Below are 26,518 nucleotides of genomic sequence, written 5' to 3' on the forward strand. Positions count from 1 at the left end.
TTTAATGTTAGTATAAAAAAGAAGATGTGGTATGATTGCCAATTAGACAAATCTCCACAAGAAACTAAATGACACAGAAATTAAAAACTATAGGTCACCATACGGCCTTCAACAATGAGCAAATATCATACCGCATAGTCAGCTTTAAAAGACCCCGAAATGACAATGTAAAAACATTTCTAGGTACAAGTGTTTTCTGACTAGTTCGTCATTGTGTATTTATTATACCATGACAATGTAAATTTTTCTTCGACTTATTAGTTTTTAATATATCCCTCAATGTCTTTCGCCTCTTTTTGCTTTTAATATATATATATAGATACAATGATCATTCAACTTAATTTTTCATCCCAGACTTGTTATTTTCTGATTACACTGTCAACTAAACACATCATATTATAATTACAGAAAAGACCTAAGTTTTTAGAAAATATGAAGAATCCCTGCTGGAAAGAGAAAGACAGAATGCGGTGCTTACCATACTTTCAAATTGTAGGTGTGTGTAGGTCTGGTGTTGCTGATCTGTATAATCGAATGTTAATGCACCCTAAAATTGTGGGTAATACAGGTCCACACTCACGGGAAACTGACTTCTGGTCATGGAAACGATATGGTTTAAGTAAGTCTAATAAAAGTATTATAATTACAATTTTGCAAATTTTACCACTTTGGTCAGTCCACTAGTTGATATGAAAACAAGAAGAAGTGATATGATTGACAATGAGACAACGTCTACACAACAAATAACTAGGAAGGTAAGCAATTACAGGTCACTGTATGGAATATTTATCTTTTAACATAAGCTAGACTTAATAGCTCATAAAAGGGCATTTGACAAAATTTAAGCAGATTCTTGATTTTCTTTCTTTTGATTGAGACCCAAATTATACCAATGCAAATATTAGGTAAAAGTCCCAGTCGGCCTTTTCCCGCCATATTTTATAAATCAAATATCTCGAATATGAGCTCCATGACCTATCAATATTTTTTAGCTTATTTTGATCCTTAACTTATACACTTTCAGCTTAAGGTATCAATTTTGAATTCTTGATTTATTTAATTTTATCTTAGACCAACAAAGTACATCCTTAAGGTTTTTTTTAATGATGATTTCTCTGTAAATCATTTTTGTAAAATTTCTTACTTCGATAAATATGTATTTTCGCGGTAAGTTGGCAACAACATCGGAGTCCTTATTTTACATGAGTAACCATTTAACTTCAAAAGAGGGGAGGGGTATGGTTTTTGTATGATCGAGCCAGAAAAGTTTTTCAACGCTGTCAATCAAATTGTTCTTCTTCAAAATTTAACACTATAAGGTATGGGAAAAATCAGAATTCGGAATATCTTTTTTTTGTCATCTGCTTCAACAGAATATTTTTTCATCAAATTGGGGATAAGAATATTTTATTCAGGAAAAAAACATAACCCTCCCTTGAAATTACCTGGTATTTCCCTTATGCTTTTATGAATAACACTATTGATTCTATTTAATAAAACTTTTTATTGTTCCATTTATTCAGGCTTCTTTGACATCCGACTTATCAAGTATGGTGATTTCTATACTCTGTCAGATTTTAGCAACTTCTTTGAACGAATACAGAGGAGAAGTAAAGAAGAAAATAAATACGATCTCATAACAGGTATTTTACATTGTGATGTACAAAAAAAAACTTTAAAATTGAGAATGGAAATGGGGAATGTGTCAAAGAGACAACAAAACGACCATAGAACAGACAACAGCAGAAGGTCACCAACAGGTCTTCAATGCAGCGAGAAATTCCCGCACCGGAGGCGTCCATCAGCTGGCCCCTACAAATATATATATATAATAGTTCAGTGATAATGAACGCCATACTGAACACCAAATTGTACACAAGAAACTAAAATTAAAAATAATACAAAACTAACAAAGGCTAGACGCTCCTGACTTGGGACAGGCGCAAACATACGGCGGGGTTAAACATGTTTATGAGATCTCAACCCTCCCCCTATATCTCTAGTCAATGAAGAAAAGTAAACGCATAACAATACGCACAGTGAAATTCAGTTCAATAGTTCAAAATTACAGCAAATATGTATTAGCTTTAAATGTTCAGTTTATACAAAAGACGAAATAGCTTTGAAATTCAAAAAAACGTAAAGAAAAAGTTACAACTGCTTTACATTTACTCCTTATACCATATTGTTTTTATGGGCATTAAGTTTTCTGGTCTGTGCGTCCGTCTGTCTGTTCGTCAGTTCGTTCATCCGTCTGTCCCGCTTCAGGTTAAAGTTTTTGGTCGAGATGCACATGTTCCCTATGATATGATCTTTCTAATTTCAATGCCAAATTAGAGTTTTTACCCCATTTTCAAGGTCCACTGAACATAAAAATGATAGTGCGGATGGTGCATCCGTGTACTTGAGACACATTCTTGTTTTCTGTTGGATTTAAGTTTAAGGAATTATTTACTAAAACATCATATTCATTTCAGGCCATGCCGATTCCATGGATTTTTGGCAAGCTTTTGATTGGCGAAAAATACCGCAGAACAATCCAAAGTCTACTGCACCAAAATATACCACACCAGACTTACTAAAACATATCAACCCAAATATCAAAATCATTCTTATGATCAGGGATCCAGTAGAAAGGTAGGTTATTAAATACAGGCAACAGTAGTACCCCAATATCAAAATCATCCTTATGATCAGGGATCCAGTAGAAAGGTAGGTTATTAAATAAAGGCAACAGTAGTACCCCAATATCAAAATCATTCTTATGATCAGGGATCCAGTAGAAAGGTAGGTTATTAAATAAAGGCAACAGTAGTACCCCAATATCAAAATCATCCTTATGATCAGGGATCCAGTAGAAAGGTAGGTTATTAAATAAAGGCAACAGTAGTACCCCAATATCAAAATCATCCTTATGATCAGGGATCCAGTAGAAAGGTAGGTTATTAAATAAAGGCAACAGTAGTACCCCAATATCAAAATCATCCTTATGATCAGGGATCCAGTAGAAAGGTAGGTTATTAAATAAAGGCAACAGTAGTACCCCAATATCAAAATCATCCTTATGATCAGGGATCCAGTAGAAGGGTAGGTTATTAAATAAAGGCAACAGTAGTACCCCAATATCAAAATCATCCTTATGATCAGGCATCCAGTAGAAAGGTAGGTTATTAAATAAAGGCAACAGTAGTACCCCAATATCAAAATCATTCTTATGATCAGGGATCCAGTAGAGAGGTAGGTTTATTAAATAAAGACAACAGTAGTATAGTTACCACTTATCAATAGTCATAAATCGATTGAGCGAAAACAAATCTGGGTTACAGACTAAATCCGAGGGCACATCATTCTTATGATCAGGGATCCAGTAGAGAGGTAGGTTATTAAATAAAGACAACAGTAGTACCCCAGTATCAAAATCATCCTTATGATCAGGGATCCAGTAGAAAGGTAGGTTATTAAATAAAAGCAACAGTAGTACCCCAATATCAAAATCATCCTTATGATCAGGGATCCAGTAGAGAGGTAGGTTATTAAATAAAAGCAACAGTAGTACCCCAATATCAAAATCATCCTTATGATCAGGGATCCAGTAGAAAGGTAGGTTATTAAATAAAGGCAACAGTAGTACCCCAATATCAAAATCATTCTTATGATCAGGGATCCAGTAGAGGGGTAGGTTATTAAATAAAAGCAACAGTAGTACCCCAATATCAAAATCATTCTTATGATCAGGGATCCAGTAGAGAGGTAGGTTATTAAATACAGGCAACAGTAGTATAATTAACACTTATCAATAGTCATAAATCGATTGAGCGAAATCAAATCTGGGTTATAAACAGATATATCATGTTAAGGAGGGGTATTTGCGAAAAATACCAGTCGAGAGAATGTTAAATTTCACGAGCCGTAAGGCAAGGGAAATTCATTCTCAAGACCGGTATTTTTTCGCAAATACCCCTCAAGAACATGATATATCTGTTTAATTACACCGAATGTTAATGTTCAAAAACGCATTGATGATCGTGACGTTACAAGCGTCCAGTCGGATAGAGTATTTTTTGGCAAATACCACGGCAGAGAGGGTAAAAAAGGCATATCCTTTTGGCAAATACCCCGGCGACGTTAAAAAATTAACGATATTCATTTGATAACAGTAAATTGGTGAAAAATACACTGGCTATCGACCAATCAAAATCCAGGATTCTTACATAAGGTGTAATTACAGAATAAATCCGAGGGAACACATGAACTATAAGAGAAAACCAACGGAACATCAGAAACAATGAATTGCAACAAAACAATCGACAGCATACAGAAACGGACTATTTGATAACACCTGCTATTTTCCTGACTTGGTACAATGTATAGGACATTCTAAGAAAAGAAGTGGTGGGTTTAACCTGGTTTTATGGCTGGCCTGATTAGCGGCCATTACTATATGTAAAGTATTGGGACCTTTTACTATTTAATATGAAGGAGTATTTGATACTTTGGAGTATATCACTTTGCCCAGCTTCATGATATATGGCCGAGAAATTAGAACCTATAAATGCTTATAGTTATTTGCTCTATTTCAAATGTACAAATAAATTCTCCTGTTAGTACTTACTCCACCTCAATGTTGACCAATCAGTTATCTGGATATTTCTATTTACATAAAAGAGGGACGAAAGATACCAGAGGGACAGTCAAACTCATAACATTTCATTTTGGGGTCCTCGTTTCGATCCGCGTTTAAACTATGACGATTTCTTTGAAAACATAGACACGATTTAGATTTTAACAAGTTCAGTTTCAAGAGTTGGGTGTAAATCTCAGGATAAAAACAATATAATATGTACATTGTATATTTAAACAGATTATACAGTCAATATATCCATGACAAAAGATTTATTATCCGGGAACTGGAACCAGATAGAAACATTCCGGATGACTTGTATGTAAGAAGAGTAAGTGAACAGAAGGTCGACCCCGAGACATTCGATGAATACGTCAAATCATCGATAGATTTATACACAAAATGCACCAGGGAATACGGAACACGTGGTTGTTTGTATGGAATGCGGATATTTTATAACAAGAGGGTAACATTTCTAAAATTAATAATAAAATTGAGAATGGAAATGGTGAATGTGTTAAAGAGACACGAACCCAACTAAAGAGTAGAAAACAGACCAAGACCACCAATGGGGCTTCATTACTTACAGCCAGAAAATTCCGCACTCGGAAAAAAATGTTTAGACAAATTCTCTTCTAGCGATCCCCTAATGCACTTGTTTTTAGTAAAACATAAAGGTGCCGAAATTATCAAGACTAATAAGAAATAGTACGAAAAGAACAGATTGTTCAAAGTTCATAAGTCAAACAACACTACACAAAACAATTAAGAGTTACCATTTTTTTTTTATTTAAGATAAAACCAAATTCAACATAATACCGTACCAAGATGCTCAATAGATAAAACCAGTTCAATAACATTTTTTCCTTCAGTATAAAAACTCTGAGAAAATTGTATACATGAAGAAGATTGTTTTTTTAAATTTTGGGTTCTTGTATTATCAACAAATTGTACATGTTGTTTTCCTAGACAAGTTTTAACATTTACATATAGACATGACTTTTCTTACTTATTAATAAGTAATATATTCTACAGCTTCCATTAGTAGCAGGGTTTTATAACGAATTTCTTAAAAACTGGTTAAACGTATTTAAAAAGGAACAGTTTCTCATAATAAATTTCGAAGACTACATCAAGGATACCGGTGGAGTGATGGCAAAAGTGTTTGCATTTTTGGATGTTGGTAGGTATTTATGTTAAGACCTTAACACCTTGAATAATTTATGAAATAGCAATCAACGTATGACACCCCTCCCAACGTATTGCCTTAGTTCATAGGGTTGTTGTAGTCTTAGATTTAGATTTGGAAAGTGCGTTTCCTTCCATCAAATTACAGAAAAAAACCACAGTTTGTGTGTACCATCAAATTGAGAATGGAAATGGTGAATATGTCAAAGAGACAACCCGACCAAAGAGCAGACAACAACCGAAGGCCACTAATGGGTCTTCAATGCAGCGAGAAAATCCCGCACCTGAGGTGGTTCTCAACTGGCCCCTAAATAAAATTGTTCTATTTCAGTGGCGGGATTAAATATGTTTTGTGAGATCCCCCTATACCTCTAGCCAATTTAGAATAAAGAAACACAAAGCATTGAAAATGCATTTATAATTACAATCTGAATAAAGGACATATTCAGTGTCCACGATTATGATTCGCTTATTACAATGATCTGACACCATTTCGCTCTTCTTTCTGTTCTAGTATTATGCCATCAGCCAATGCAATTCTTGTCTACAGATTTTTGAAGGTGTGCATCATAATTTCACAAAACATTAGGATCCCCAAAGGTTTTAAAAAAAACATATGCCATCTAAAGCAAATAAAGACTGTTTCAACTGTATACTTTATGCAATACACTTATGGAAAGAAAGTAGAGGTGTGTAGGTAAATTTATTATTGTCACTATACATGGATTTAACTAAACCTGAAACAAAAACAAAACAAAAGCAGCTAGCGTCCATTATTAGAGATAACATAATTTTGATATTTGTTCTGTGAACATTTTTCCATTGGTTTAATCATTCGACCTGTATAAGTGATACATGTAGTCTTAATCAATTATTATTTTTCAGACTCTGTAGACGAATCCACCATTACTAAGATGTCATGTAGTAAGAAAATTCACGCGCCCATTTTTGATTCAAAAGTGTTGCCAATGTTAGACAGTACAAAGTCGTTACTTCGAAGATTTTACGAGAAAAGCCAAGTTGGACTTCAAAATCTACTGAAAAAATATAAAATAGAAATGAGTATAAAACCGATATTGGTGAATGGCAAAGCTATTGACTGTTCAAAACATTATACTTCAAATGAAAGAGAACTTTGATAAAAACCTTGGTAAACCGTGAAATGGAAAGAAATAATGATATATGTGCATGCGTGTAGATTGTAATTGTACATCATATTATACGTTCCGACGATAAACAGACTGTGCCAAAGATGTAAGAGATAAAGATAGTAAAATTTTGCATTCAACTTTACCTTGTTGAACTATAACGAAAATGGAAAGAATAATAAATTTATCTCTTTTACTGTCAGAAATGTTACTAATTTACTTCCTTCAACATAGAAACGAATTGACAAAGGGCACAAGTAGGCAAAAACAAATATTTCCAAAAGTCGAAAGTTTCATTGCATAAATCATTAAACTGGCATATCCGAATATAGATTTATTTTGCTTCTAAGATGAACGGGAGATTTAGGAAGAAATGGACGAAAGACGATGAGTTTTTAATAAGTAATACTTTAGATAAACTTTATATAGTAGCTTGCTCATTTGAATCTAGCTGCGTTCTAAACCAAGTGTCTTTAGACATTTTCAATCTATAGAGCTTAGTATTTTCAAAATATTTTCAACAAAGTATAAAAAAATCTGTTATTAACCTAAATTCTTTTTTAGTATAAATATTCAACTTTTAAGGTTCGTCTACATCCTTGGTTTTTCACATATTCGGCATTGAGTGTGCATGATGAAAGTAAATCCACAAAACAATCTCCCATACAGACAGAGTTATCGTCCTTTCCTCCTCAATGACGATAACTCTGTCTGTGTGGGAGATTGTCAACAAAAGCGTTTCAAATGCAATACATCTATAACGTGTTGTTTTCATTTTTTTTGGCTAGGTTTGCCTGTTCTCCGTTAATGATTGTGTCTAGCTTAACAAACGAGTTTTAATAAGAAGGAAAAGCTTTTGAAAAAAATATGAAAACATCATGACAAAAACATCATGACCTGCGTGTCATCGAAAACAACATTAAGACGAATGACAAGATCAACAACATGAATCTAACTTGGGCGAAAGGATATATCTAGCTTCCGACCAAGATATGGAACTAGTATGTTGACAAACGACTTTCCAATTTGAATTTTCCTTGGAGTTCGGTTTAACTTGTTTTATTTTCCCCCACTCCTTTAATTTCAGATGCATCGATTTATTGACCATATATTTGAGAAGGAAAAAAAAAATACATGAGATACATTTTAAAATAATTTACAATCAGAATTTGAATATTAAACATATTAAATGTCCTTGTTAACAAATTCCGCAATAATGACGTCCCCAAGAGGTGTTCCAATCCACATGACAGGATCATCATATTGATAATCAATAGCAAGAGCATTCACCCCGGAAATTTTCGGGCCTTCTAATTTGAATGTTTTGACATTTTCCCCCTTTGAGTTCATGATGTGTATGTTCTGAGGTCTTATTTTCAATGGACATTCACTGCTGATTAAGTTGTCAAACTTGTCAACGATGAGAGACTTTCCGATCCAAGTTTCGTCGGTTGGCTTATACTTCACATATTTCTTTCCAGAAGGTTCGACGATAATTAGGTGTCCTTCGTCAGACACACAAATCTGACCACTAGCGTTTTCAGTGACATATTTCGGAACTTTAAAGATTGGTTCATTATCCATATCAAGCATGATTTCTTGTACAGGCATTCCCATTTCAGAATACTTCACGACTTTACTCCTCTGTGGACCTTCAAGGCATACAAGCAGATGTTCGTCATTTGTTACGTGAAGACCGAACGTTTTACATGGCGACAGATTTGCAAACTCTTCCATGTCAAAATCCTTCTTAACACGGATAATGGACGACGTTCCGCTGGAGCAATATAAATTGCCATATTTATTGACAGCTGTGAAAACTGGAAGAAATTTGACCATGCATTCGTCGTAAATTTGCCCGGTTCTCAGCACAAGGAGAATACGATAATTGATTGTTGTTATCCAGGCTTTACCGTCTGGTCGTATCTGAATACCGAAAATACTGGATCTGTTCGGTTCCGGTTTAAATCGACGCTCGACCTCTAACTGCGAGCGATATTTTGGTTTCTCTTCACCAGTTGGGCTGAAGTACAGGTCCTCTTCAATTTTCCCAAAACATGCCTTTACGTCGATAGATGAACTAGAAGTAAGTTTTAATGGTTTTGGAAAATCCATCTTGACCGATAATGCCATTGCATCCAATTTAGGGGTGGAATCTTTGATAAATTGTTGAACAATATCATCATCATCAGGGAGTGAACCGAAAACTAGTTTGAAATAATCCAGTTGTTTTTTAAATTTTGTAATCTTGTTCTGAATTTCTTCGCAATATTTGTCCAATTCTTGGAAATCTTTCTCTCTTTTCTTTTCTATATCAGAATTAAGTTCACTTACGGTATCATTGATGCTGGATAAAAGAACTTTTGCCCTCTCTGCCACTTCAGTTTTGTTTTCTCCCATTCGTTGGTCGTAGGTTTCTTTGTACTTAACAGCCTTTTCTATGTTTTCCTTAATAGCTTCTACTACCTTGAGCTTCGAATCTATTTTCCCCTCAAATTCCGACTTCATACTTGCTTGCAATTGCTTATCGGAGTCGGCCATTTTTAACTAATTGCTGTTATTTCTAAATAAGTGTTTAATCAGAACACATTCCCTAGTACAGCTTGCTTGTTAGAAGTCTCGCCACAGAATGACTATTCAGTAATCCACACCGTCATATGTGTACTAATTATGTTTTGTACAGCTTCTCAAATTGACTGTCAAGGTTGTCTGGTAATGACATTATACAATATTTTACGTATATCATTTTTTTGTTTGTTTTTATAAAACAATTACTTGCTTCCGATTGTGTACGTTTACGGATATTGAAAATACCCTTTCTCCGTTTCATCTTCCGACAAGTATAATGTAAAGGAAGGTTTATAGCAGTACATATAAACAGCTACATGTAGATCATCAATAAAATTGTCTTGTACACCCTTTGCTTTTAGGTGCAAATGTCCTTATGAAATACACTACATTCCTTAATTTTTAATGTAGATTGTCTATACAATTATCAGATAGTTAACCTGTCAGCTGAATTGATTTTTTTAGTGATACAAAACCATTGTTTTTGTTCGCTATTCGATATGAGCCAATGCTTCGTGTTGAAGACCGTACTTTGGCCTATAATTGTTTACTATAATAAATAGTGACTTGGATGAAGAGTTGTCTCATTGACACTCATACCAAATCTTTCACTGTTGTTGATAAAAAGTGAATGATTTGATTTTAATAGATATCTTTAATTTTCATGTTTGTAGTAGTTATGTAGATGTGACAAGGGTTATAACTAGCATTATTAACACAATGACGAAATGTATTTTCGACTAAAAATATTAACCATGCACTTCAATTGATTTGTGCAAAATATTTGCCTTTTTTTATTTAGCTTTTCTGAAATGTATTTTAGAAATAGACGACTACTGCTGCAAAATTGGTATATTGAATGTTTATTCATATTTATTAAAGAACAGTTCTTTACAAACAACATAATTGTCATTTCATTCAAAATATTAATGATAACTTTTAAGAAATCATATTTTTTTGTATACCGTAAAGTTTATTGAACTATTGCATGTATACGTATTAATGTTAATTTATTACTTAATAATGTTAATTCATTTATATTCATGGATACCTATTATCGTGGATATTTAATTTTGGTGTGTTAGCAAAGTCTGCATACATTCCTATTGAAAATTAATAATACGTTGAAAATTTAAATCTGTGGTTCCTGCATACCCACGAAATTCACGAAAAAATAAGTACCCAAAGAATAATCATGTATCCCCAATATTGCTTTATATAGTTTATATGATGTGAATCATAAAATTAATGTGAATGACATATTCTCAATTTCTGATATATCAAGATTAATACCATGTGTCAAAAATAACATTAATGTCCTATTTAGATTGAATTGAAATGAGTTAGAATCAAATGGCAAATGGCAAATGCCAAATCTAATGAATACAATTTTTGCTCAATAGAAAAAAAAAACAACAGTTTTTGGTACTCATTAATTTTTAATGCTAGGAAATAAAACATGTCAAAGATTTGAGAATAATGGGATGTCTAACTGTAAAAAATATAAATGAGAATAAGTGCATAAATACAGAGAATAGAGAATGCATGTCAGTAAATACACATGATCTAGGTTTAACTGATTGAACTGGACGTTATGTGAAATCTGTCTTTCAGAAGTGTATTAATACTCAACAACCCACTAATCAATTGTTTTTTGTTATAATGTTGATGGTACAAAGTATAACTAAGCTGAGGTAATCACATCGAAGTTTGTCATACAGGGCCATGATTAGGTTGACCGTTGTTACTTTGTCAAGATCAACGCATGTAACAGGACGGAACTTCAGTATAGAGCAGAAACTTAAATATTAAGGAAATGCACAAATCACATAATCAACAGCGCTTAGTGCTTTTTTAATAGCCTGACTGGTTATGGTTCATTATGCCTCTAATGAAGGTCCGTTATGGACCGAAACCGGCCAGGCTATGAAACATCACCAGGTGCTTTAAATTATGTGTATTTGGCATATGCTATAGTTTTACGCTTTCACATTTTACCTCGCTGATCAGATAATTAATATAGCCTCTACTAACGACAGCTTTATTTGGAGCTTATGTGTTTCGAGACATCTTGTGTCAGAACATCATTACTATTCGTATATGATCTCTAGAGCAGACACTTTTTTTAGGAGCATATTCAGGAGTAATACAACCACATCATTGTACGTCACATCCGGGTGTATACAAAAATAGGGCGAAGAAAATATTCCATTGAATTTGACAGTTGTATGTAATTAATCTTACATTTTAACGCAGTAAAACATTTTTGTCAAAAACATATGTCTTGGGTATTTCAAAGCACCATTAATTTTTTATTTTGGGTTTCTATAGAACATTTTGTAAACTTGAGGTTACATGGTTACTAAATGTTGTACACAGGTGAAATAAGGGGAGACATTTGATTGGTTAACTTCCAGTGATGGTTATTTTCTATATGCAATGAAATGTTATGTGAATTGTTTTCTATAGTACTTGACAGGATAAAACAATACTCATGCCAAGTATTTCTTTATTTGAAACAAAGATAAATTCTGCATATTTTAAGTACAAATTTAACAAAGACTAACAGGGGAGAATCAATGGTGGTATTACACCTTCATTCTCGCTCGAAATGTGTCTGTGTTGTTCTTAATTCTTCATAGTAGTGATTTGTGGAATTTGGACGTGTCATTATATTTGTGTGATGACATTTTTTCAATCATGGATTAAGTATACATGTAGTACGCAATAACACTTCGCTCTTTCTAGACTAGCTGAAATAAAGGTTACAGGGACTATCAACGATCTGTCATACACATTTAATTCTCTCATGGCTTAAAAAGCTCAAATTACTAATATTGATAACAACGTTTTATAAATACTCATTGGACCAGATTTAATACACCATTTTCTTCGAAAATTGTCCCAACCAAATGAGGAAGTTTTTAGCTTGTTGATTTAGTGGAGAGTTTGGTTTTGTCAGGTTTTTATGGACTCTTTTGTTCAACTAATCCTGGAATTCGGTATTTTGGTTGTTACAATTATTTTTATATATCATAAACTGGAAAAAGATAAGAAAAGTAATAAATTATTAAGACAAGGTTAAAGGCTAAAATTTGTTATGTTTATACAACATGAACGAACAAGCAAGAAAACTCATAGGAACGCCGATTCCGATAAAATATAGGATAGAAATGACAGAATATATGCAAATAGAAAGAATATATGACACAAAGTCAGCACTAGAACAGCAAACACTTTAAAACAATGAACAGATATTCAACATAGAGGACAACGCCACAACTGTATATTGAAGAACAAAACCAAAAGGAACGACTATTCGGATAAGATATATGATTAAAAAGAAAAATATACGGAATCCATCTATGCAAAAAAGTCAGCACATGCACAGAAAAAAAAAGCAGCAAAAGAACAGACTTTCGTCAGGGAGACAACTCTCTCATCACTGTAAGATTATGAATGACTCAAGACCGGTTTGAGCTAGTGGATTTTTTTGGCAAATTGATGATCACGCCACAAATGTGAATGTCAGAACAGAGGCATGAATACGAAGGAGTTGTATAAATAAAAATTATATCTGGCAAAGAAATTTAGAACACGGTGTATATCTTTCTAAACCATATTATTCTTTATTGCAGTTAAGATGTGTACAAATCTTTTAAAGATACAACTTTCTACTGCATGTCATAAATACTACATTAAATAGATTAAGGAGTACACATTGACACACATATATGTACATAACAGTTTACAACTATCCGGATAGACATAACACAGTTTCTTCATATACATGGTGGGACTTCACTTTATAGTCAGATAATTTCTCATCACACCTAACCGGAACACTGGCTCGCTGGTATACATTGTCTGTGAACCATATGCATTAATTCTTGGTCCTTTTTTGAGTGAATTATCGGCTTTGTTCGATAACTTTGCATGGATTTTATCATCAAGAGTATTGGATCATAAGTAGGTACCATAGACTGGATATAAGTTTTCTTTACCTACAAAAGGAAAGATGTAACCGATTAAATTGAATGTATATGTTGATAAATTCAGAGAATAAAAGTGATACAATTTGCTTGCAATCAGCACAACGAAAAATAATAAGTCTTTTTAGTAAGATATAAATATACTGTTAGTGTATCAAATATTTCATGTAGAATTATTTGTGTAAAATGAAAATTTGTCAATATTTTCCCTGTTCTTCCACAAGATATACTTGAAAAGGGAGTAACTTACCACGAAGTAAAAAATATTTCATCTTTACCGATATTGTATCCCATACGTGTTCCTTAATGCTTGGTATGCACTGTAAAGGTTAAACAAATTTGTATGATACCGTAACGGTGGAAATTGACATTGATTTGCACGTACAAAACCCCAGTAATTGGACGAATTAATATCAGTGATGCAGGATAATTATGTTCTTTATTATAGAAAGGTTATTATACAAATATTTAGGAATATTGTGCCTCGCAACACGTCATACAGCAAGCGCTAGATTGGATTGTGTATACCTCAGCATAATAGGCATATCATTAGGAAAATTATCATAAATTATCTCATCATAGATATAGGATTGAAATTTTGTATTTGCGCCAAATGCACGTTTCATTTTTTAAATACTCATCGGTGACGCTGTAATAAATGAAAGTTCATGAGTACAAATATAGTACAAAGTTGATGAGGACCAAAAATGCCTATAACTTTTGTCAAATACAGCTAAGTTTATCTATTCCTGAGGCAGGAAAGCCCTAGTATTTTGAAAAATTCAAAGTTTTGTTAACATTAATTTATAATTATGACAATATCAATGATAATTCATGTCAACACATGGTAATACCCTCGGGGAACAAAAACTCCGTCTGCAGTGACATCGAGGTCCGTGTATATCTGCGTCCAATCGTTTTTCGTTTTGAAATATCAAAAACAAAAAACAAAAACGAAAGTGTTTTCCTTTTTCGTTTTTGATATCTTAAAAACCAAAATGAAAAACAAAAGTGTTTTCGTTTTTCGTTTTTGAATTCACAAAACAAAAAACGAAAAACAAAAGTATTTTCATTTTTCAATTTTGATTTCTCAAAAAGTAAAATCGAAAAATGAAAGTTAAAGGTCGTTAAAGTATGTACGTGCACAGCGGTTGTCAGATCAATACTACTTTAATCGAAGATAATGTCGACGGATGCAAAAGTATTTATCAATCTAAACAATAAGGGTGCGTGATCTTTACTTTTAAGGTTGGAGAGGTTAATCTAAGATGATAATACAGAAGCGTAACTAGCCTCTTTTACAAATAAAACTATATATTGTTGGCGAAGGAAAGGCTCAAGGACCCCAGAAGAACTGGAAAAAATTATACAAAATCTTTCAGACCCTTTCTTAATCTAAAGCGCAAGTTTTGCCTTATCTATTTTATTATGTCCTGGTCTCGGAGCAAAATATATAGATACAGTGTAAGACTTTTAGTATTTACATGTATGAACAATATCAAAAGACATATGTAGTACAAAGACAAAAATAATGTAATCCATAAAGTCAAGTGTGTGTGGCTATTGTTAGTTTAAACATATTTATTAATAGTGGATGGGAAATTTTCTCCCCGGAACGTGGATCGAACCAGGAACTTATGTTTTTGTAGTCCTATGCACTTTCCTATGATACTTTTGTATAATGAGGATCAATGGTCTAGTTCATCGTTGAAGGCTCCTTTCAAGATGAAGAACAGGAATAAAAGCCCTGTTCATTAATATAATTTTTTTCCCTATATATTGTGTGCGATTTTGTCCCGTGTAAATTTACTCCACATCTCTTTATTTTCTATTTAGGACCTAGACACGGCTCAATGCTAGTTAAGCCCTCCAATGTTAAAGGTAATATGTTTTTTTTTAAATTATTTGATGCCGTGGGATTGGGATTTTTAGCTTTAATGTAAACCATGTCCGGTTTTTAACTTGTAATTACAGCAAAGATAGCCAGTTTTGTGTTCTGTAATATACGGTAACAGTTTAGTTTTACATGTCCAGTAGCATCGTAACTTCTCAAAACATCTTCCGAACAATATCTGAACATCGGTGTCGTGGGCATGTACGATTGCCAAACCACACATGAACGTTCTTTAGTCTTCGTAGATCTATTCCAACTTGAAGTATTTTTGATTCTACGACAAGCAGACCATGATATTTTATACCATTGAATATTGAAGCCATATTCATGAAGATCGATTACTTGATTGGTGTTCCGTTCACGTAGCCGCAGAACAAAAACGCGAGAGCTACTTTTGAATACTTCTACATTTTTAAGTAGTTTTCCACTCACAAACACAATAATATTGTTTGAATTGTTTTACATTGTCATTTCGGGGCCTTTTATAACTGACTATGCGGTATGGGCATTGTTGAAGGACGTACGATGACCTATAGTTGATAATTTTCTGTGTTATTTTGGTCTCTTGTGGAGAGTTGTCTCATTGACAATCATACCACATCTTCTTTTTTATATTTATATGAGTATATTAAAAAAACATGTATATACCAAGCTAATAGATATAGGAAGATGTGGTGTGAGTCAGTTTATATCTTGTTTTTCGTCTGACTATCCAAAAGGCGAGGAGAGCTACTTTGATAGATTAGGTTGACTGATAAGCTGTCTATATAAAGTAATGGGACAATGCATGGCATGAAGACATCACCAAATCACCGTATGCAATACTCAAAAAGACCTCCAGAGCTTACCATATAGTCATAAACTACCCACCAACAGGCCGTGAGCTTTGGTTGGCTCTTAACTCAAATCCAAGAGCACAGCAAAATGTCAAAATATTCTATTCAAACTGGGTGACCGACCTGGGAGAAAAACATTGAAATTTTCCAAAGAAATACACACACCCCTCAACTTTTAATAAGGAGATTTGGTATAAATGCAAATGAGTCAACTATCCCACAAAGTTCAAATGTAGTGGATGTAAGCAATTATATATAGGCAACCATATAATCTTCAACAATGAGGAAAAAAAACATACGGTATTGTTGGCTACAATAGTCCATGAATTGAAAAATATGAAACAGTTCTATTGAGAAAAAAAACGACCTATTTTAAAACAACATGAATTACGATTAACATGTTTGTAAACAGCTAGGACAGTTTTGTTACAGCACAGCATAAGAACAAACTATACAAATCAGTGGAAAAGGGCTTAACGCATGAGATCGATAGAAAACAGAAGAAGAAAAAAAGGTCTAACAAAAACACATACCGAATGTGGCAGGGTATTTTTACCGCGTTTTCAAACAATCAAAGTACTGAAGTACTGAACATCGAATGACTGCAAGTTCTTTTGAATTGTCACAAGCACTTGTCTCAGAAAAAAATCACATCCTTATACCTGAAAGTGAAGTTATTGTACAGATATATTTTTTTGAAACTCAGTACACATATTCTATATCATATGATCTTTTTAATTTTAATGCCAAATATAGAGTTCTGACCCGCAATTCCACGGTCCACTAGACATGGAAATATGATAGTGCGAGTGGGGCATTAATGTGGTATGGACACATTCTTATTCAAATCCTTTATCAAAGAAGTCAGTAAATTTACTACTACAGATAATACTACATTTGTAAATTAGACGAACTTATCTATTTAAAAGGTATATCTCTGATTTCGTTATACTTATGTGTATGAGAATATTAATATATTATATATTAATTCTAACATGTTTAATAAGATTGTTGAACGAACGCGTTCAATCTTAGGATTTTATTCTTGTCAATTTTTCCGAGCAGAGCGAGTCGAAAACAATTAAATGGACGTCTTTCAAGCCAAAGTTAATATGTTTGCTATACACACATATGTTTTTATTAAACTTGGTAATCAATTATTAATAAAAAATACAGTCCTAGATAATAAAAAATCATGAAATATTTGGTCTAGTAATAAAAAAAATCACACAAAAAACAAGTAGTTGTCGTTTGTTGATGTCGTTTTCGTTCTCGTTTTTTAGCTCACCTGGTCCGAAGGGTCAAGTGAGCTTTTCTCATATCTTGGCGTCCGTCGTCCGTCGTCGTAACTTTAACAAAAATCTTCTCCTCTGAAACTACTGAGCCAAATACAACCAAACTTGACCACCATCATCATTAGGGTATCTAGTATCAAAAATGTGTCCGGTGACCTGGCCAACTAACCAAGATGGTCGCCATGGATAAAAATAGAACAATGGAGTAAAATGTAGATTTGGGCTTATATCTCAGAAACCAAAGCATTAAGAGCAAATCTGACATGGGGTAAAATTGTTTATTAGGTCATTTTCTATCTGCCCTGAAATTTTCAGATGAATCAGACAACCTGTTGTTAGGTTGCTGCCCCTGAATCGGTAATTTACAGAAAATTTTGCAGCTTTTGGTTATATCTTGAATATTATTATAGATAGAGATAAACTGTAAACAACAATAATGTACAGCAGAGTAAGACCTACAAATAAGTCAACATGACCAAAATGGTCAATTGACCTCTTAAGGAGTTATTGCCCTTTATAGTCAATTTTTAACAATTTTCATAAATTTGTACATTTTTACAAAATATTTTCCACTGAAACTACTAGGCTAAGTTCATTGTAGATAGAGATAATTGTAAGTATCAAAAATGTTTAGTAAAGTAAGATCTACGAACACATCACCATCACCAAAACACATAGACCAAGGTGAGCGACACAGGCTCTTTAGAGCCTCTAGTTATATATATAGTTTAGACCTTTGGTTTTCCCGTTTGAATGGTTCTACACTAGTCATTTTGGGGGATCCTTATAACTTGCTATTCGGTGTGAGCCAAGGATTCGTGTTGAAGAGGGTACTTTAACCTATAATAGTTTCCTTCTACACACTGTGACTTGGATGGAGAGTTGTCTCATTGGCAGTCATACCACATCTTGTTATATCTATATATTCTTTCGATATGTTTAATTGTGGTCTGGAGCTGGCATGTCAGTTACTGCTAGTAGTTCTTTGTTAATTTATGAATCATATTCATTTTGTGTAGTTTCTTTTGTTTACTATTTTGTCATCGAACTCGAATTTCTTTTAAACTGAGTTTTCTGTGCATATGGTTGTGTGTATGTTTATTCTACATGACCTAGATATAGTTGTATAGCGGGAGGGTTGAGATCTCACAAAGCATGTTTCGCCCGCCGTATTTTTGCGCCTATCCCAAGACAGGAGACTCTGATCTTTGTTAGTTTTTTATGTTTTTTTTTTTTATCTAAGTTAAGTGTGACGTCCATTTTCACGAAAGTAGTACATATTTTTATTTAGAGACCAGCCGAAGCCCGCCTCTGGTTGCGGAATTTTCTCGTTGTGTTGAAGACTCATCGGTGGCCTTCGGCTGTGCTCTTTGGTTAGGCCGTTGTTTCTTTGACACATTTTTTATTTGCATTCTCAATTTTATTGATTGATCAATCGATTGATTGATTGATGGATTGATCATTTTAATACAAGCAAAAGTCATGATCATTTGAGAATCCTTTATTTGTAATGTAGTGTTAATTTCACCAATGAAACTCTACATTGATTTTTGTCTTAATATTAAATTTCTTTGTACACTCTAAAATTACCGTCTGATTATAATAAGACACGTAAGAATAAAAAAAAAATTGGCCTTCAATGTCTCAACCTTTTTTAATGTGAGTAACTTCATTGTTCAGTTAGATTTTGATTTTGATATTGTTTTTGAAAGTTTCCTTAATAGATTTCCGGTAATTGTTCTGCATAAAACCCTATGGTAAAGCACCTTGACTTTTTTTTCCAAACGTTTATTGGAACCCAATGATTTGGCAATGTGTTGCAACCTGTAATGTAAAGAAGTTACAGCCGATTGCATTGAGTGTGTAGGCAAAGGTATAATATCCTTGGTTAGCTTGCTTGTATTATTAGGTTAGGTGAACTACCCTCCTTTAAGACCAGACTAATCAATCTGTCTGTAGGACTGGGCTCCTTCTACAGGAGGGTGGTATACCTAACCTAGTTACTTCGTAGTTCAGCTAACAAACAAGCGATCTAAAGATATTACATTTGTCTACACACTCAATGTAATCGGCTGTAATTAAAATGCGGAGTTTGTGAGACCAGGCTCAAGCAGCCAGTCGCTAGCAGCCAGTTTTCAAATATATAAACACAAATATTGCATAAGACTCAAACGTACTTCAAATGTTTTTATTAATATATAACCACTATATCATCAGTTTTACATATATAATTAAGCAGTCAAAGACACTGTTCAATGAATTTTTAAATTTCATTTCTGGTTCATTTAAGAATTGAATGCTTTGTTTTGTTACCGTGGCTTAATTGAGGTGTAAGGCGTTGACCAAAATACATTTTGGCGCTTCATTCTGAAAATGTGCGCACGGTCAACGCTTTTACAACCCTATAAAGTTACAAAAAGAAGCATTCAATATTTATAATTACATTTTTTAGCTAGGATCATGAAAACACGATTTTTATCAAAGTTTTATTAAATTCACTTTTGCACTTTAGTGTTGAACCTCGTGTCATCATGAATGATGAATTTTATTGTGTAATACAATTGCGTAAGGAATAACATGAGATGTGCAGTTAGCCAATCAGAATAACGAATTATAATGAATCATAGATCTTATGTAATTATTAGTTATATAAAGGCAAAATCAATCGCTTTCGATATATTACACAGCGTACTGCCCGCTTTACATTTTAAATAGTCAACACTTTGAGTGTTTATAGAATCGTAAATAATTATGATTTTTTTTAATGATGGCAAAATTGCACTATTGGGTGAAATAGCTTTCCTTATTATCGGCATCCTGTCAAATAGTTCATGCAAAGTAATAATAATTCTGCATTAAAAGAAAAGAAAGTTGCACTCGTGCTTTAACTTTTTTTGCCACACAAAACTGTTTTTACAAAACATTCTACATCTGAACTAGTGGATTTCGCTTAAATATTACGTTATCACCTAGTGCAGATAAAAGTATTGCCGCAGAATTTTTTTATTAACTGTCCGGTAAGGGTTGGGTAGGGTATACGACCTCAACTTTAGACCTACTTTAGAAAAAAAACTAAGCAGAACAACATACTGTAGACCCCAGCTACCCATCTTCCCTTTGCACCTAGTGTGAACAATTTTTATTGAGTTTTGAACAGCGGTATACTACTGTTGCCTTTATTTATTACATTTTCGGTGGGGTTGGGTGTTCGACCCCAACTGTGGACCTATCTTTGGAAAAAAATAAGCTAAACAGCAACCTTGATTTTTTTCTCCAGCAGACATCAGCTACCCAGCTCCCCTTTACACGTTGTGCGGACAGAAGTATTTCCGTAGTCATTTGTTTATTAACTTTTATGTAATGATGGGGAAGGGTGGGTAACTTAGGTCCACTTGAAATTTTTTTTTACAGGGACTCCAATGTGGTGTGGTCTATGCAGAACAATTACCGGAAATCTATGGTAGTTTGCAAAATAATAGTCTTTTTTTTATAATGAGATATGTAAAATGTTGGCAAATAATGAAAGCACACTTCTTAATTAAGGTGGCTCGTGGGTACAAAAATTTCAGCAAAAAAATCAACCTTTATTTTTTCATTACAGATTTTATTTATTACACTATTAGTTTTTACTTTATGGTATGGTAAAAAAATCAACCCAAAAAATCAATTTGGTTTGGTTCCAGATGACTTTTAAAATGTTTATATCATTGAAAAAGCTCCAAATTATCTCCCTTTGGTGCAAAAATGCCATTTTTTGGCATTAAATTTGAAATATCGGTGACCTATATTTTTTATTATTGTTTTCATATAAGCTGTACATAAACTAAATAATTGTAAAATTTAAGCGAGTTCTGTAATTAGGTTATTTTTTTATTTCGATATTACCTCTTTGTCTCCTATTAGGTCAACAGGAAAAAGGACATTAACAAAAATGTATGCTTCTTCCGGAGGCAGATTGTGAGCTTAAATGAACGGTGACCCTATTTTTTTATTTCATTTTTCTTTAAAGTATTTGATAAAGTTCATTGATAAAAAAAAAATAAAGCGAAATCCTATATTAGAAAAAAAATTTGATTTATACCCAGGAGCTCCCTTTATAGACATAGAAATAAAGAGAAACCGTATATGATAACCAATAACAATCTCCCAGAGACAAACTAACGTTCATTAAGGCAACTAGTATGATGGTCTGGATTCGGGGTTCTTAATTTCTGTATTCTTTGATATTTTAGGCCATATTTCTCCATTCTTTATACTTTTTGACAATTATTCTCTTATCATTACATTTTAACACCATTATTCTAGCTATTTTATTTATTTCTTTGTCCATTATCTCTATTATTTATATTTGTTGTCCGCTATTCTCAATTCCATAATCCCCCATCAACGGCCTCTAGTTAATGTCACCTTATGGTCTTCACATATAAGCAACATTAAAACCTTATAGGCTCCTAATGGCAAACCAATTGAAGGCTTTTATATCCCAGTTTGAATTGTGAAATTGCGGAAATTTTAAAAACTTGATCAAACAAAATACATTATCGTCCTCGTAGTTCGTAAAATACTGGCAGATGGACCTTGGTCATCATTTCTAATAATCTTGGATCGACCTTTCTAAACTTAAAAGTAATAAAGATCACGCACCCATATTGTTCCGATTGCTAAAGACTTTTGCATCCGTCGACATTACATTCGATTAAAGTAGCATAATTGATCTGACAACCGCTGTGTATGTATACTTTAACGACCTTTAAATGAATGACAAATGACAACATTGTCATTTTTTGAATGACAATTAAACAGTGTTGGAAAGATAAAATAAAAACACTTTCGTTTTTCGTTTTTTGTTTTTGTGAAATCAAAAACGAAAAATGAAAACACTTTCATTTTTCGATTTTAGTTTTTGATAATCAAAAATGAAGAATTAAAATACTTTTGTTTTTCGTTTTTTGTTTTATGAAATCAAAAATGAAAAACGAAAACACTTTTGTTTTTCATTTTGGTTTTTATAAAAATCAAAAACGAAAAATGAAAACACTTTCGTTTTTTGTTTTTTGTTTATGATATTTCAAAACGAAAAACGAATGGACCCAGATATACACGGACCCATCGACCCAGTGGTTGCAAATTAACTCATCTCAAATACCACGATTGCAATTTTCGTCTACAAAAGACTCATAGGTGACGCTAGAATCCCAAAAAGTTAAAAGTATGAATTTGAAGAGCATTGAGGACAAAACAATCCTGATATACATAGATTTTAAATAGGTATTATATAAATAAGTTTAATAGATAAATCAAACACAGTTTCAAGATAGATGTACCGAAAACATTATCGACATTAGAGCAAAAAATAGATAAAGTAAGAACTGTGGAAGTCGTCGGCTGTGATATTTGATAATTGTTTTTTTTATGTTTTTTAAAGGCACGTTAGATTTCGAATTTGAATTGTTTCATGTCGGTGCCTTTGATTGGCGACTATTACGATGGATGTTTCTCATTTCTAAAGACCGTACGGTGACTAATAACCGCATATATACACTTCCATAATTGTCTTATTGTCAATCATACCACATCTTTTTATGGAGCAACCATTCAACTTCAAGGGGGATTGTTGTTGATTTTTTTTATACTTTTAATTAGTTTTTCGATTATATCAATCAAATATTTTTTTCTAGATTTAACACTATACGTTATGGGGTAAATGTGGATCCAGAATATTTCTGTTTGTCATCTGCTTGACCAGAATGTTTTATTTTATCAAATTGGGGATCAGAATGTTTTTTTCAGACAAAAACATACCTTCCTTTTTTTTTAATTTGAATGATCGTTCACTCATATCCAATTTATACAAGGTATCAGGCGATATTTGAATCAGCAGTTATATATAAATAAACAAAATAATACTTACTGGTGATGTCAGAACAGAAGAAAACAGGAAGAAAACTATCGCAACAGTCACTTTATTATTCCCCACTTTCATTGTCATCATAGTTTAATCATAGCCAAGTATTTTTTATATCCATGTTATACTAATTACTAAAAGGTATCAAAATAATCATTTTAATGTGAGATATAAGACTGAATTGTATATTCTAAAATGTCAATTTGTTCATCATGTTCATTTAATTGTCTCATGCATAATGTATAGCCATTATGACAAAATCAGATTCAAATGGTAAATACCAAAAATAATAAATTGAATTCCTTATCTTAGAATGTCTATTATGTGAAAATTGATAAAAATCTGGTGAAGGCCGAATGCAAATCTTGTTGTAATTCCTATGTCATGTTGATCTCTTGGAAATATTTGATCCATTCTCAATCATACCACATCTTCATATTTGATACGTTAAGAATAAAAAAAATCGACTTAACCGATTGCAGATCATATTTTTTCATATGCGTTAAATGATTTTTTACTGATAGGATTTATAAAAATAATGTCTAAAATTAAATTTGAGGCGTTGTACCCAGGATAACCGTACAGGTGCATTTTTAATAGTTATAAATATTGTAATCATTAAGTATTGTACATGTTATGGCAGCTGCTCTGTTCAGTTCACATGTTTTCCAATATAAAGGGAAAATGTTTGGTTTTCTATCAATGTTGGTTATCCTTCAAGAGCACTTGAGATCACTCCAGTTTATTGGTTGGGTTTCTGTTGTTTAGTCATTAGATTGGTATGTTGTGTTTTGTGTTTTGTGAACTGTTGTTTGTATGTTGGTGTTTTTCTCAACTTTTAGTCATGGCGTTGTCAGTTTATTTTCGACTTATGAGTTCGAATGTACTTTGGTATCTTTTCTCTCTTTTAAATTTTCATAATTAGTAATATAATTCCTCTTAAATAAAAGAAAAATCCTCAAGGATACAAGTCATCCATTTTTGCACGCCAGACGCACGTTCCGTCAACAAAAGAGTCAAACCAATGCAATATAGAAATTTAAATAGCCAGATAAACCGCTGTTCTAAACGTTTTTTTTTTAAATATCGTATACATAGCAATGTTGGTTTGAACAGCGTTTACAGACATTTTGCTTCTTTTAAATTGATTATCTGGACTAAACTTTTTTTCATGCAGTGCGACATAACCAACGTGTTAACGTGACAATAAACTGATATAAAGTCAATCTCAATATTTGAAATTGATCAAAAGGACGTTTTAGAAGATTGCATCTTTTCTGTATTATTAAATTGCCAGATATTCATAACCGTTACGGTAAACCAAATCATGATGGCGGCCGTAAACAATTTCAAATGGTAAACTTCGACTATACTTTTGCCAAACCGTGGTTCAGTTGATGCTTTGTAAAGATGAGTACAACAAACAGTACCCCGCTCTAGGAATATTATGATCTCGAAGATCGTATCAACTAAAATATATCAATTCTATATACATGTGTTCCTGAACGTTGCTAAATGGACATAAATGGTAATTTCACCTCTGGAAGACTAAAAGAACATCGTTTGTCATCAAGAGAAAATCTCTACATAATTCATCGTCAATTTGTATATTATGGTAGTCAAGTTAAGAAGCAGACTAAACTGTATTTGTGGTGTCATATATTTTACGTCGATTCGATAGATGTAACCAGCATAGTCATAAAATTTTGAATACGTTAGTTAGATGGTAATTGAATGACACCATAGGATACAAAAATGTCAGGCTGGAGTCTAGACAATTCCCGAACGAGTCATTTCCAGGAATCCTTTTACTTTACTTAACAGTGTAAAAAAAAACCCGAACAAACAAACACACAAACACAACAACGAAAAAAATCCAAACAAACAAACAACAACGAATAAAAACCAATCAACACTTGTATAGTTCTGTGACAGTTTCAGAATCTAAAGAGCTCTGGATGAAAAATGACGGCACGTCATTGGTAGAAATCACACTTATCAAAAACAATGCCTTCTTTTACTCTTGAAAATATATCAAGACTATATTAGGTCCAAGAACACAGTTATCGTCCTTTGGTATTCGTTGTCTAAGAATATAGTCCCAAGTGTGTACAGTGTATAACTTGCATTTGTTATGATACCTTTTCCCAATCTATTTCTTGATAATTTATGCATGAAATATTAAGTAAGGGCATGGAATTACATGCTTAAAAATAAGGGTGCTGAATTTTTATGTGAACTTGTGATTTGATCCAGTAAATAAATGTATAAAATTAGTACGTCTTAAGTGGTCAAACTGAATTTAAGACCGCCTTAACACAGAATTTTCAATATTAGCTGGTAGAAGTTTCTATAATTTTGATATAATTTGTCCCAATAGTAGTACACTAAACTGTAAAAATCGTTTTGAGATAGAGCAAGTGCTATTTTTTTAATTTGAATTTATTGTCTAAAAGAAATGCACTACGAAATAACTGTGTCCTCGGACCATTAGAATCTGTCACAGAGAATGCTTCATTAACCGCTGAACGAATTCAAATAGCAATAAACAGCACTGTGTAGCATCACTATCGGATATAGATACCACCAGAGCAACAAAAAAAAAAAAAACGAAATCTCAAAACGTACATATTCTTACCCTTTACAGTTAACAACAATTTGCAGCTATTTAGTCTATCTGCTTTATTTACAGAAATGTCTCTTTGTTTACAAATACCTTATTTCGAATAATAGGGTTGTTCAAGCTTAAATGTGATATACCTTTGTTCTCCGGAAAATTCATACGAATCAAGGATGAATGTATTTTTATCAAATTTGTGTACTGTAAAACAATGCCTAAGCAAGGACTTTATTTTAAAAGAGAAAGTATTTGTACATGAATAAATATACATAAAAAAATTATCAGAATTTAGAGCCATCTACAATCAAGTTCACCTTTGGCTGCCAAAGTGAATTCGAAAAAAAATGAATAATCATTTTACTGGTTTGAGGGAAGGTTACTAAGACCTCATTATAAATCAAGAAATGTGTTTTGTTACATATTTCTTCAGCTGTTTATGTTTTATACATCA

General features: G+C 32.9%; 3 protein-coding genes across 3 annotated transcripts in view; 1 reads left to right on the forward strand and 2 right to left on the reverse strand.

Moving 5' to 3' along the window:
- The first annotated feature begins 413 nt into the window (after positions 1-413).
- On the forward strand, positions 414-9,601 carry LOC139497168 (carbohydrate sulfotransferase 15-like). The gene is made up of 6 exons (XM_071285261.1): positions 414-619; positions 1,524-1,643; positions 2,478-2,637; positions 4,862-5,087; positions 5,657-5,804; positions 6,695-9,601. The coding sequence occupies exons 1-6, from the start codon at positions 433-435 to the stop codon at positions 6,946-6,948; spliced, it is 1,095 nt and encodes a 364-aa protein (XP_071141362.1). The 5' UTR covers positions 414-432; the 3' UTR covers positions 6,949-9,601.
- LOC139497424 (uncharacterized) lies at positions 8,143-9,498 on the reverse strand. Its single transcript, XM_071285644.1, has one exon. The coding sequence runs from the start codon at positions 9,496-9,498 to the stop codon at positions 8,143-8,145; it is 1,356 nt and encodes a 451-aa protein (XP_071141745.1).
- An 11,479-nt stretch (positions 9,602-21,080) lies between the features above and the next one.
- The window catches only part of LOC139497170 (uncharacterized), a 545,683-nt gene continuing 540,245 nt past the window's right edge, over positions 21,081-26,518 (reverse strand). The window contains exon 10 of the transcript XR_011657700.1: positions 21,081-21,634. The gene's annotated coding sequence lies outside the window, so the exon portion shown is untranslated. The remainder of the gene's footprint in view (positions 21,635-26,518) is intronic.

The sequence above is a fragment of the Mytilus edulis genome, chromosome 12 (assembly GCF_963676685.1).
Source record: "Mytilus edulis chromosome 12, xbMytEdul2.2, whole genome shotgun sequence".
NCBI classification, from domain to species: Eukaryota; Metazoa; Mollusca; class Bivalvia; order Mytilida; family Mytilidae; genus Mytilus; species Mytilus edulis.